The sequence below is a fragment of the Salvelinus namaycush genome, chromosome 9, assembly GCF_016432855.1.
Source record: "Salvelinus namaycush isolate Seneca chromosome 9, SaNama_1.0, whole genome shotgun sequence".
NCBI lineage: Eukaryota > Metazoa > Chordata > Actinopteri > Salmoniformes > Salmonidae > Salvelinus > Salvelinus namaycush.
Window position 1 is genome coordinate 36,700,284 of NC_052315.1, and position 12,961 is coordinate 36,713,244.

The following is a 12,961-nucleotide window of genomic DNA, read 5'->3' on the forward strand; positions in this document are numbered from 1 at the left end:
ACAGTGCACACCGAGGAAGAAAGGCACCGGCAGACAGAGCTGAAACTTCACTGCTTGACATCCATGATGAAATCCTGGTTGAGACTGAACAACTGAACAATGAAACAGCACAGCAAGTAAGTGAAAGAAATGGGTTTTGATTATGTTTTACTGGTAATGGGGACATACGTAAATGACAACAAAATTACTTTTTGGTCAGTGTAGTGTAGTGTAGTGTGTGTGTGTCTGTGTGTGTGTGTAACCTGGTGGTTCAATATTCCCAGTTCTTCAATATTCCCAGTTAAACCTGTTTGGGATAGGGGGCAGCATTGGGAGGTTTGGATGAAAAGCGTGCCCAGAGTAAACTGCCTGTACCTCAGGCCCAGAAGCTACGATATGCATATAATTTGTAGATTTGGATAGACAACACTCTAAAGTATCCAAAACTGTTAAAATAATGTCTGTGAGTATAACAGAACTCATATGGCAGGTGGAAACCTGAGAAAAATCCAACCAGGAAGTGGGAATTCTGAGGTTTGTTGTTTAAGTGAATGCCTATCCAATATCCAGTGTCTGTGGGGGCAGATTGCACTTCCTAAGGCTTCCAGTAGATGTCAACAGTCTTTAGAAGTTGTTTCAGGCTTCTATTGTGAAAGGGGAGAGAATAATACCACTCAGAGTAAGTGGCTCAGTTGAAAGCCATGAGTTGTTTATCGCGCGTGACCGTGAGCTCGTCGTTGGTTATCTTGCTGTTGTCCGGTTGAAATAATATTGAAAATGTATGATAAAAAGATCCTAAGGTTTGATTATAGATATCGTTTGACATGTTTCTATGAACTTTAATGGAACTTTTTTGACTTTTCGTCTGGATGTTGTGCCCGCGCTTTGTGCATATGGATTACTTAACTAAACGTGTGAACAAAAAGGAGGTTTTTGGACATAAAGATGAACTTTATCGAACAAAACAAACATTTCTTGTGTAACATGGAGTCCTGGGAGGGCCACCAGATGAAGATCAAAGGTTAGTGATTCATTTTAATGCCATTTCTGACTTTTGTGACACCTCTCCTTGGCTGGAAAAGGTCTGTATGGTTTGTGGCTAGGCGCTGTCCTAACGTAAACGCACGGTGTGCTTTCGCCGTAAAGCCTTTTTGAAATTGGACACTGTGGTTGGATTAACAAAAAGTTTATCTTTAAAATGGTGTATAATACCTGTATGTTTGAGGAATTTTAATTATGAGATTTCTGTTGTTTGAATTTGGCGCCCTGCAATTTCACTGGCTGTAGGCTAGCGGAACTCCCTTCCCAGAAAGGTTAAGAAGTTTTAGGTTGTAGTTATTATAGGAATTATGACACGTCGACTATTTCTCTCTATACAATTTGTATTTCATATAGCTTTGACTATAAACAGCGCTGTGCTTCAAACATTGCTAAGAGCTGCTGGCAAACAAGTTAAAGTTTGAATGAATGCTTACGAGCCCGCTGCTGCCTACCACTGCTCAGTCAGACTGCTCTATCAAATATCAAATCATAGACTTATAATATAATAAACAGAAATACGAGCCTTTGGTCATTAATATGGTCAAATCCGGAAACTATCATTTCGGAAAAAAAAAAAAAAGTTTATTCTTTCAGTGAAATACGGAACCGTTACGTATTTTTTAGAACGGGTGGCAACCCTAAGTCTAAATATTGCTGTTACATTGCACAACCTTCAATGTTATGTCATAATTATGTAAAATTCGGGAAAATTAGTTTGGGATGAGCCAGGCGGCCCAAACTGTTGCAAATACCCTGACTCTGCGTGCAATGAACGCAAGAGATGTGACACAATTTCCCTAGTTAATATTGCCTAACATGAATTTTTTTACTTTTAACTAAATATGCAGGTCAAGCTAGCTAACCTAGTAATATCGTCAACCATGTGTAGTTAATTCGTGATTATGTGAAGATTGTTTTTTATAAGATATATTTAATGCTAGCTAGCAACATACCATGGCTCCTTGCTGCACTTGCGTAACAGGTGGTCAGCCTGCCACGCAGTTTCCTCGTGGAATGCAATGTAATCGGCCAAAATCGGTGTCCAAAAATGCCAATTACCAATTGTTATGAAAACTTGAAAAATCGGCCCTAATTAATAGGCCATGCCGATTAATCGGTCAACCTCTACCTTAGACAGCTGCGTCCATGTGTGTGTGTTAACTATTTAACTGTACTAGAATGCTTAAAAGGCCACTAAAATGTGAAATATCGGTTATCGGTATTGGTTTTTTGGGGGGAAGGAAGATATTGGATATCGGTATCGGCCAAAAATGTTATATCGGTGCATCACTAACCACAACACTACATAAAGAGAGACCTAAGATGACAACACGGCATGGTAGCAACACAACATGGCGGTAGCAACACAACATGGCAGCAGCAAAACACATGGGCACAAACAGCACAAAGGGCAAGAAGGTAGAAACAAGAATACACCACGTGAAGCAGCAACAACTGTCAGTAAGTGTCCATGATTGAGTCTTTGAATGAAGAGATTGAGATAAAACTGTCCAGTTTGAGTGTTTGTTGCAGCTCGTTCCAGTCGCTAGCTGCAGCGAACTGAAAAGAGGAACGGCCCAGGGATGTGTGTGCTTTGGGAACCTTTAACAGAATGTGATTGGCAGAACAGGTGTTGTATGTGGAGGTTGAGGGCTGCAGTAGATCTCAGATAGGGGGGAGTGAGTCCTAAGAGGGTGGGGCCTAGGATCGAGCTTTGGGATACTCCTGTGGTGACAGGCAGTGGCTTTTTACACTGCACTCAGAGGTAGATAGCAAACCAGGCCAAACACCCAAGGCTATGTGTCTATGGTGGCGAGGGGGGAACAGCGTTGCAACCCGGTGACATAGACAACGCCAACTTTCTCTGGGCCAATTAACTGGCAGCAGTCCTCAGGTGCCTTACTATCTCAGCATGCCTGGGCTCTGACTGCTGTGTAGAAGGATGTGATGTCACACGGTCAAAAATTAACAATGGCCCCCTATCACTCCGGGATGGAGAAAGGGAGAAACATGGCACTGCTTTTCTCCTCCTTAATAAATTAGGAGAGCTGGCTAATCTGACAAACACTAAACTGCACCATGGAATATCCAGTCATTATTAACATCTCAAAATGTAGAATGTGTTTAGGGTGATGAGTGTGTCTTTATGAAGGTATATGGATGGAGATGTAAAATTAAAATCAACCATATTGGATTTGTTTCGTAGGCTCGATTATATTATGTAGCATTGTAGTCTGCATGCAACAGAAAAGCTGAGTATGTTGTGAACATTGGCAAATGGAGGCACGGCTCTCTTACCTTCTTTCTTCAACCATTTGACGATGTTTCCCTCCTCCATGGTGGGAGAGAGAGCAGGCATCTCCACTTTGACTGGTGCAGCACCTAGAGGAAAGAGAGAACACATCAACACCAGTCAGATCACAAGTAGCAATACATGCTCATCTATAAACAGCAGGGAAATGTTCACCCTAGTCTACATAACTAGAAGTCTATTGAACATAAATGCATTAATAGGCCTATGCTACACTGTAAATACAAAAACGTATGTGGACACCCCTTCAAATTAGTGGATTTGGCTATTTCAGCCACACCTGTTGCTGACAGATATATAAAAATTGAGCAAACAGCCATGCAATCACCCAAGACAAACATTTGCAGTAGAATGGCCTAACTGAAGAGCTTAGTGACCTTCAACGAGGCACCGTCATAGGTTTCCACCTTTTCAATTAGTCAGTACGTCAAATTTCTGCCCTGCTAGAGCTGCCCCAGTCAACTGTAAGTGCTGTTATTGTGAAGTGGAAACGTCTAGGTGCAACAACGGCTCAGCTGCGAAGTGGCAGGCCACACAAACTCACAGAACGGGACCCGAATAATAAAATCGTCTGTCCTTGGTCGCAACACACACAATACCGAGTTCCAAACTGCCTCTGGAAACAACGTCAGCACAAGAACTGTCTCCATGACCGAGCAGCCACACACAAGCCTAATCTCACCATGCGCAATGCCAAGCGTCGGTTGGAGTGGTGTAAAGCTTGCCGCTATCGAACTCTGGAGCAGTGGAAACACGTTCTCTGGAGTGATGAATCACGCTTCACCATCTGGCAGTCCGACAGACAAATCTGGATTTGGCGGATGCCAGATGAACACTACCTGCCCCAATGCATCGTGCCAACTGTAAAGTTTGGTGGAGGAGGAATAAAGGTCTGGGGCTGTTTTTCATGGTTCCGACTTGGCCCCTTAGTTCCACTGAAGGGAAATCTTAACGCTACAGCAACCAATGACATTCTAGACGATTCTGTGCTTCCAACTGTGTGGCAACAGTTTGGGGAAGGCCCTTTCCTGTTTCAGCATGACAATGCCCTGTGAACAAAGCAAGGTCCATGCGGAGATGGTTTGTCAAGATCGGTGTGGAAGAACTTGACTGGCCTGCACGGAGCCCTGACCTCAACCCCATCGAACACCGACTGCAACGCCATATTAATGCCCATTATTTTGGAATGAGATGTTCTAAGAGCAGGTGTCCACATAATGTTGGTCATGTAGTGTATATCCTATTCTGATTGGGTCTGTGTGACATCAAATAAGTCCATTAAAAAGGCAAGCTAGGCTATATTCAGTCAGTCTTTTGAGATGGAAGAGGAGCAGAAAGTTCAGAGCCTAGAAATGCATAGGCGCTTACGAAGAAGAAAGAAGTGGTACAGTAAGAGGCAATAGGAGAGGGGCTGAGAGCTGTGGGGCTCGTGCCTCAGCACTCATCCACTGACAGGGAGAGATCAAAGCCACCAGGCCACAGGAAGCAGACAGCACACTGGCGACAGAAGAGAGAGCAGTGCAGGCAGATCAACAGTAGGCTGCGATGGCGGCTGACATATTTGCCTCGGGCTGGTAGCCCTGTCACCCACTGGGCCACCACAGCCTGGGACCTAGCCGTTCACAGCAGCTGGAGCCACTCAGAAGACAACAGTTCAGCTGGCTCAGGGCCATGTAGGCATTGGGCTGGCCATGCTAGTGCCCAACTAAGTCACCTCCTTGTAATACTGAGTATTACAATGTTATGCTGCCTGAGAATGACAAATGCTAGAATACAGACCTTTAGATAGAACTAGTGGATTAGAAATGGCTTGCAAGGCCCGAAAGATACTTGGTGATGAGCCATGGCTGTGGGTGAACAGAGGGAACCTCATGTACTGGTGCTCGTGTTGTTGTTCATGTGTTGTTTTGCCGTTCATGTACGAAGGTCTCCTTCTGCTCTGCATGTCATGTGTGAAGAACTCAGGCCTGGATGAGCACATATCTGCACAACAATGCCCTGAAAGCACACCCGCTGAAACCTCCCATTCATAACCCTAGCTCTCTTAATCCAAACAGGCAGGGGAAGCCAATGTGCAATTGAGTGTGTGCGTTTGTTGAGACACACAGACAAGAGAGAGAGGCAGAGAGCTAGAGAATGTAAGGGCCGTGACCGCCATGACAGGAGCTTGCAGACCAATTCCTGTCTGTAAAACATTGCCCTGCCCCGCCTGTCGTCGTCAACTGAAATAATTTCTCATCACAGGCTCGATCTTTATCCCAGCCTTACAAAAAACCTATTGTCATAGTCAGATCCAAAGAAGGTCTTTACAATCCATTAACGGCACACAGCAGAAAGATCACTAGTTCAAATTAACCTTAATTATAAGCCAATTTGTCTGGCTTCTTTTTTCATTTTGGCTAGGCTTAGGCCAGGGCTCTCCAACCTTGTTCCTGGAGAGCTACCGTCCTGTAGGTTCACTCCAACACTAATCTAGCACACCTGATTCTAATAATTAGCTGGTTGATAAGCGGAACCATGTTAGTTCCAGGCTGTATCACATCCGGCCTTGATTGGGAGTCCCATAGGGCAGCGCACAATTGGCCCAGCGTCATCCCACCTACTATGGGAGGCATAAATATTCCTATGGAGAATTGAGAGACTGAATAGTAGTGAGATAATCCCAGCCTATTCAGGTGTGGAAGGGAATGAAATTGTAGACCAGAGCCAAAAGAGCTTTAAAACAAGATATAATTAAATATTATTGTTCTACTGGGTACAGGTGAGGCCAAATGTAAGATAAGAGCCATTCTGATAGATGTGTGGCAGAGGAGATGGGACTGAGCCCTTTGGCAGCGATTACATTTATATGCCCTCCAAAGAAAAAGGTCAGTGGACCAAGATTCAAAGATCAGATTAGGAAGGCAGGGTGGTGTTTGCGCAATTGCGCTACTTGTCACTACATCTGGTTGGCAAGCATGTGAATCGTTTGTGTCTGGAGGGTATGGTGAATGAACTGGTGGAGAATGTGTTATACATGTTGAAGAGCATGTTGAAGAGAGGGAAATATTGAAGTGTAGGGTCGTTGAGGTTAGACAGGGGTTGGGAAGGAGTTTGAGGGATGGGGGAGGGTATATTAGAAGTTAGAAGGGTTCTTTTTTTCTTCTCAGAAGTTCTGAATTAGGTAGGAGGATTTAGAAATGTGGAGCTAATGTTGTAAACCGCGATTGACCACACTCCATCCAGCACAGTAGGTGGCGGCATCCACCTTTAACATTTGTTTGCAGAGCTCCATTACATCATAGAAGAACAACTTGGGTTGGAGCGAAAAACCTACAGGAGGGTAAGCGCTCAAAGAACAGGGATGGAGTCCCCTGGCATAGCCTGTTTGTTTCTTATTTGGGGGGGATTTTCTTCTTTGTCAGGGTAATTTTAGCGGGGGTATTGGATCAGAGGTGACAGAGGACGCATGTCCAGAAGGGCCCATCAAGACCCACAAGTCACATCATCCTCATTTCGGGGGCATCTTTCTCGAGACCATTTTTGGTCATCCTCTCCGTATTCTGACCCCGATTTAAACTGTCAAAGACCTGAGGAGGAGAGGAAATGAACTACATGCAATACTTTCTCACATCAAGGATTTTCAGGGCAGCATGCACGACTGAAGCCCAAGGCCCCATCATGCTCACCATTACATTCCAGAATGCTTTGGGTCATGCATCTGACTCACCACTGACCTGAGGACTGCTAACAATCTGCTCTCTTAATTCATTGAGAAAACTGAGGCATGCAGAGCCTAGCAGCCAGTAGGCCTCCGCAACATGTTTCCCATTCAGTGGGCTAGGTGTAGGCTATGTAAGTCTCATTTTCATAAAAAATCACATGAAATAGGCCCCAAACATAGAAAAACATCACTGAACTACTCATTAGATGAGAGCAAAGATGATGGTATCTTCAAATTGACCCCGGAAAAAAACCAGCTGATTAGGCAGTTCCAATTAAGGTCTGCAAATAGGTCTACACTGATTCAATATTAGCAGGTCAAATCATCCAGAAAGGCAGGAACAGTGGCTCTTTATTCATTCCATTCCTCACTTTCTCGTTCTCAAAACGCATTGAATCACAGAATCACATGGATCTTCTCATCAATGCGCTTTGTAAAGGAGGTGAATAGAGATAAGATTGAGTAAATGAAAAAAACTTGACAGTGACTTGATTTCCTCATACAGTATATACAAACACATATATAAGTGCATTCGGAAAGTATTCAGACCCCTTGAATTTTTCTACATTTTGTAGTTACAGCCTTATTCTAAAATGTATAGTTTTCCCCCCTCAATCTATACACAATACCACAAATTGACAAAGCAAAAACAGGTTTAGACATTTTAGCAAATGTATAAAAAAAATGAAATACTACATTTACATAAGTATTCAGACCCTTTACTCAGTACTTTGTTGAAGCACCTTTGGCAGCGATTACAGCCTCGAGAATTCTTGAGTATGATGCTACAAGCTTGGCAAACCTGTTATTTAGGGAGTTTCTCCCATTCTTCTCTGCAGATCCTCTCAAACTCAGTCAGGTTGGATGGGGAGCATCGCTGCACAGCTATTTTCAGGTCTCTCCAGGGCTTTAGCTGGGCCACTCAAGGACATTCAGACTTGTCCCGAAGCCATTCCTGCATTGTCTTGGCTGTGCTTAGGGTCATTGACTTGTTGGTAGGTGAACCTTTGCCACAGTCTGAAGTCATGATAGCTCTGGAGCAGGTTTTCATCAAGGATCTCTGTTCATTTTTCCCCTCGATCCTGACAAGTCTCCCAGTCCCTTGTTTCTCATGGTCAGAGTCCTTTACGTGCCTTTTGGCAAACTCCAAGCGCAATGTCATGTGCCTTTTATGAGATGGTTGTCCTTCTGGAATGTTACCCAATCTCTACAGAGGAACTCTGGGTCACTCTTACAGAGCTCATCGGGTTCTTGGTCCCCTCCCTGACCAGGGACCTTCTCCCCCGACGGCGCAGTTTGGCAAGATCTAGGAAGAATCTTGGTGGTTCCAAACTTCTTCCATTTAAGAATGATGGAGGCCACTGTGATCTTGGGAATCTTCAATACTTCCGAAATGTTTTCGTAATCAGGAGAGAAGGGCCTTGGTCAGGGAGGTGACCAAGAACCTGATGGCTAGTCTTACAGAGCTCTGTAAAGTTGGGATAACTTCCAGAAGGACAACCATCTCTGCAGCACTCCACCAATCAGGCCTTTACAGTAGAGTGGTCAGACAGAAGTAAAAGGCACATGAGAGCCGGCTTGGAATTTGCAAAAAGGCACCTAAAGACTCTCAGACGATGAGAAACAAGATTCTCTGGTCTGATGAAAACAAGATTGAACTCATTGGCCTGAATGCCAAGCGTCACGTCTGGAGGAAACCTGGCACCAGCCCTACTGTAAAGCATTGCTTTGCTGGTGACACTGATTTATTTACAATTCAAGGCACACTTAACCAGCATGGCTACTACAGCATTCTGCAGCGATACACATCCCTTGTTTGCGCTTAGTGGGACTATAATTTGTTTTTCAACAGGACAATGACCTAACACACATCCAGGCTGTGTAAGGGCTATTTGACCAAGAAGGAGAGTGATGGAGTACTCCATCAGATGACCTGGCCTCCACAATCACCTGACCTCAACCCCATTGAAATGGTTTGGGATGAGTTGGACCACAGAGTGAAGGAAATTCGGCCAACAAGTGCTCAGCGTATGTGGGAACTCCTTGAAGACGGTTGGGAAAGCATTCCAGGTGAACTGGTTGAGAGAATATCAAGAGTGTGCAAAGCTGTCATCAAGGCAAAGGTTGGCTACTTTGAAGAATCTCAAATATAAAATACATTTGGATGTTTAACACTTTTTTGGTTACTATTTTAATTAAGAACAAATTCTCATTTACAATGACAGCCTACCCCAGCCAAAACCTAACCAGGACGATGCTGGGCCAATTGTGCGCCACCCTATGGGACTCCCAATCACGGCTGGTTGTGATACAGCCTGGAATCGAACCAGGGTCTGTAGCGACACCTCTAGCACTGAGATGCAGTTCCATAGACCACTGCACCACTCGGGAGCCCCACTACATGATTCCAAATGTGTTATGTCATAGTTGATGTCATCACTCTTATTCTACAATGTAGAAAATAATAAAAAATAAAAACCATGGAATGAGTAGGTGTGTCCAAACCTGACTGGTACTGTACAAATATATATATATATATATATACACATACACACATACATATGAATGGTACAATACTGCCCTCTGCTGGATACCTTTGTGAATTGCCAAATCATTGGGCCAGGGGGCATTTTTATGAGCAGTGATGGCAATGATCCAGCAAGAGGCAGCATCACCAGGGGCCAGTTTTCAGAAAATGTTATCTTAAGTGTAATCTTAGAATACTGCCCCCCAAAATATCATGTTTTCTGTGCACTTTAAGTAAACTGAAAAGCAATATGCCTATTTCCCTCAATTGTCATGGGCTCATAAAGACAGAGACTGAAAAACAGCTTTTATCTCAAGGCCATCAGACTGTTAAATTGCCATCACCAGGCGGCTTCCACCTGGTTACGTAACCCTGCACCTTAAAGGCTTCTGACCCATATACAGAGACTTGAAATCACTGGCCACTTTAATAATGGAACACTAGTCACTAATAATGTTTACATATTTTTGCTTTACTCATCTCATATGTATATACTGTATTCTATTCACCTGCATTTTATTTTCTACTGTATTTTAGTCTGTGTCACTCTGACATTGCTCATCCTAATATTTATATTTGTTTCCATTATTTTACTTTTAGGTTGTGTATATTGTTGTGAATTGTTAGATATTACTGCACTGTTGGTGCTAGAAGCACAAGCATTTCGCTAGAGCCGCATTAACATCTACTAAACATGTGTATGTGACAAATAAAATGTGATCTTATTAACATGTTTTAAATGCAGCATATCATTTGATATCAATATCATAGGCCTAGATATTTTGTTTCGTCTGTTTTAAAAAGTTACACCCAAAAGTAAGCAGGGCCACAATCTGAAGTGGGGAGCAGAATTTAACACAAATGATTTTAAATCTAATCACCCCACATTTGTAAAAGCTGGCCCCATGTCCATGACTCAACTGACCTAGCACAAGGTCCAGGTAGGATGAGTGAATTGGTTAAAATAGAGTAAACGTGATCAACCTTACAGCAGTGTATTACTGACTTAGTTACAACACACCTACAATGTTTTGTCAGCTTTAGCAGGAGCACAGAGTGGGCTATGCAGAGAGACACTGAGCAGCATACAGAAAAACCAACACGATTTTCAGGTTGGTCAAATCAGGTCCTAGTTAAATTCTCTCTCATCAATAATGTATTTTTAATGACTATTTATTTTATTAATCACATTCCACCCACCCTGTTAGTTTGTTGTAATTGTTTCAGAAAACAACCCCTTCCTACAATGACAACACATTCAGGAAGTGTAATGTCTTCGGTGAGAAAACAACGGTACAAAGCTAACTAAATAAACAAACACTCAGTTGAATCTATTTTACCTTGTTAGTCTATGTCCCACCCATAAATGTCCACCCTATTAGGCAAAATTCTAGAGAAAATTAAGCACATTTCTAAATGTTAAATATGTTTGATCGAGAAGATAAAATCCTGTTCAAGTCTTCACCATTATGCCTGCTCAATTTTGCTCACTCACAGAGCTATGACTAATTTAGGCTCCACGTTTCCAACCTGCAACTAACAGGTTGAAGAAAAAAAAAAAAAGTGCCTGAGGTTAACAAATGTTTTCCTGAAAGTCAAACGTCCTTTTCTGACAAAATACAAAACAATATTTAATAAAAACATTTCTAAATGTATGAGGTCCAAAACTATGGCAAATCGTAGGAATGACCCAACTGGCTAGCTAGCAAAATAAAAACCAAGATTTGTTATGACTAGCGTTAGCTAACTGGCTAGCTACCTAATCTGCGCAACCTTGACAGCTCGGCTGTAACATCTACGAGAAGAGCTAACGGATAGCGAGCGTCTGATAATGTTCAGCAAAGCCAAAGAAACATAAGACCCATATTACTTCAATAAGACCCATAGATGCAGTGACATCTGGATGAAACGTATTTTTTTTTAGAAGTGGGTGATGTAAAAATAAATAAGCGGTTAGCTTGCAAGTTTGCTAGCGGCTGTCATCCGCAACAAACGTTAGTACAATAAATGAAGTATCAACGCTTACCAAATAAATATGGCGATTGAAAGAACTGCCTGACATTGTCCTGAAACGAATATGAAGTCCAGGATTTTTTTTTAAGCTTTGCAAATCTCAGGCCAAATAGAATTCCTTGACGACCCAAACGCAAGGAGGCCGCCATGTTTTCGTCCTCAGTCGATAAAAGCTGCCCAGGTTTATGCCTGCCAGGTGATAAGAGTAAAAAAAAATCAACCGTAAAGTGGTACAACACAAAGCCATTACGTGGAATAGTTTATATACGATTTAAAATGAGCCAGGTGACTAGACAGATATACATTCATCAAGATTACTATTTGACTGCAACTCTCCTATAAAAACAAAATGCCAAAGACGTCCTTCTTGGATATTTGAGGTCCTTCTTTGTAGTCTTCCTCTGTAATGAACTTGTAGTTCAACTGCAACCTGATGAAAATGTCATGTCCAGTATTTTTTTTACAGAAAAAGGGCTAGCACAGCACAATTGAAATATATATATTTTTCTTTTTTTAAACTTGTTTGATATTTATTAACTATGTATTATATACTCAACAAAAATATAAATGCAACATGCAACAATTTAAAAGATTTTTCTGAGTTGCAGTTTATATAAGAAAATCTGTCATTTGAAATAATATAATTTGGCCCTAATCTACAGATTTCACATGACTGGGAATACAGATATGTATCTGTTGGTCACAATATGGTGGTCAGGATACTAGGAAAGGTCGGGGCGTGACCACCATTTGTCTCATGCAGCGCAAAACACATCTCCTTTGTATAGATTTAAAAAGATCAGCTTTAATTTGCAATGTAAATCTTTGCATCATTTCCAATCCGCCATAAATATACATTTTGGAAATATATATATATTCATATATATACAGTACCAGTCAAAAGTTTGGACACACCTACTCATTCAAGGGTTTTTCATATTTTTACTATTTTCTACATTGTAGAATAATTGTACAGACATCAAAACTATGAAATAACATATATGGAATCATGTAGTAACCAAAAAAGTGTTAAACAAATCAAGATATATATTTTATATTTCAGATTCTTCAAAGTCGCCACCCTTTGCCTTGATGACAGCTTTGCACACGCTTGGCATTCTCTCAACCAGCTTCACCTGGAATGCTTTTCCAACTGTCTTGAAGGAGTTCCCACAAATGCTGAGCACTTGTTGACTGCTTTTCCTTCACTCTGTGGTCCAGCTCATCCCTTACCTCAATTGGGTTGACGTCGGGTGATTGTGGTGGCCAGGTTATCTGTCCTTCTTGGTCAAATAGCCCTTACCCACATGCAGGTGTGTTAGGTCATTGTCCTGTTGAAAAACAAATAATAGTCCCACTAAGTGCAAACCAGATGGGATGGCGTATC

The 12,961-nt window shown here is 42.2% G+C and overlaps 1 protein-coding gene across 1 annotated transcript in view; it reads right to left on the reverse strand.

The window, feature by feature from the left end:
* pdhx (pyruvate dehydrogenase complex component X) overlaps positions 1–11,741 on the reverse strand; it is a 67,955-nt gene extending 56,214 nt beyond the window's left edge. The window contains exons 1-2 of the mRNA XM_039001385.1: positions 11,588–11,741; positions 3,319–3,402 (exon numbers count right to left, since the gene is read on the reverse strand). Coding sequence (XP_038857313.1) covers positions 3,319–3,402; positions 11,588–11,723 — 220 coding nt within the window. The 5' untranslated portion in view covers positions 11,724–11,741. The remainder of the gene's footprint in view (positions 1–3,318; positions 3,403–11,587) is intronic.
* Positions 11,742–12,961: the final 1,220 nt, after the last annotated feature.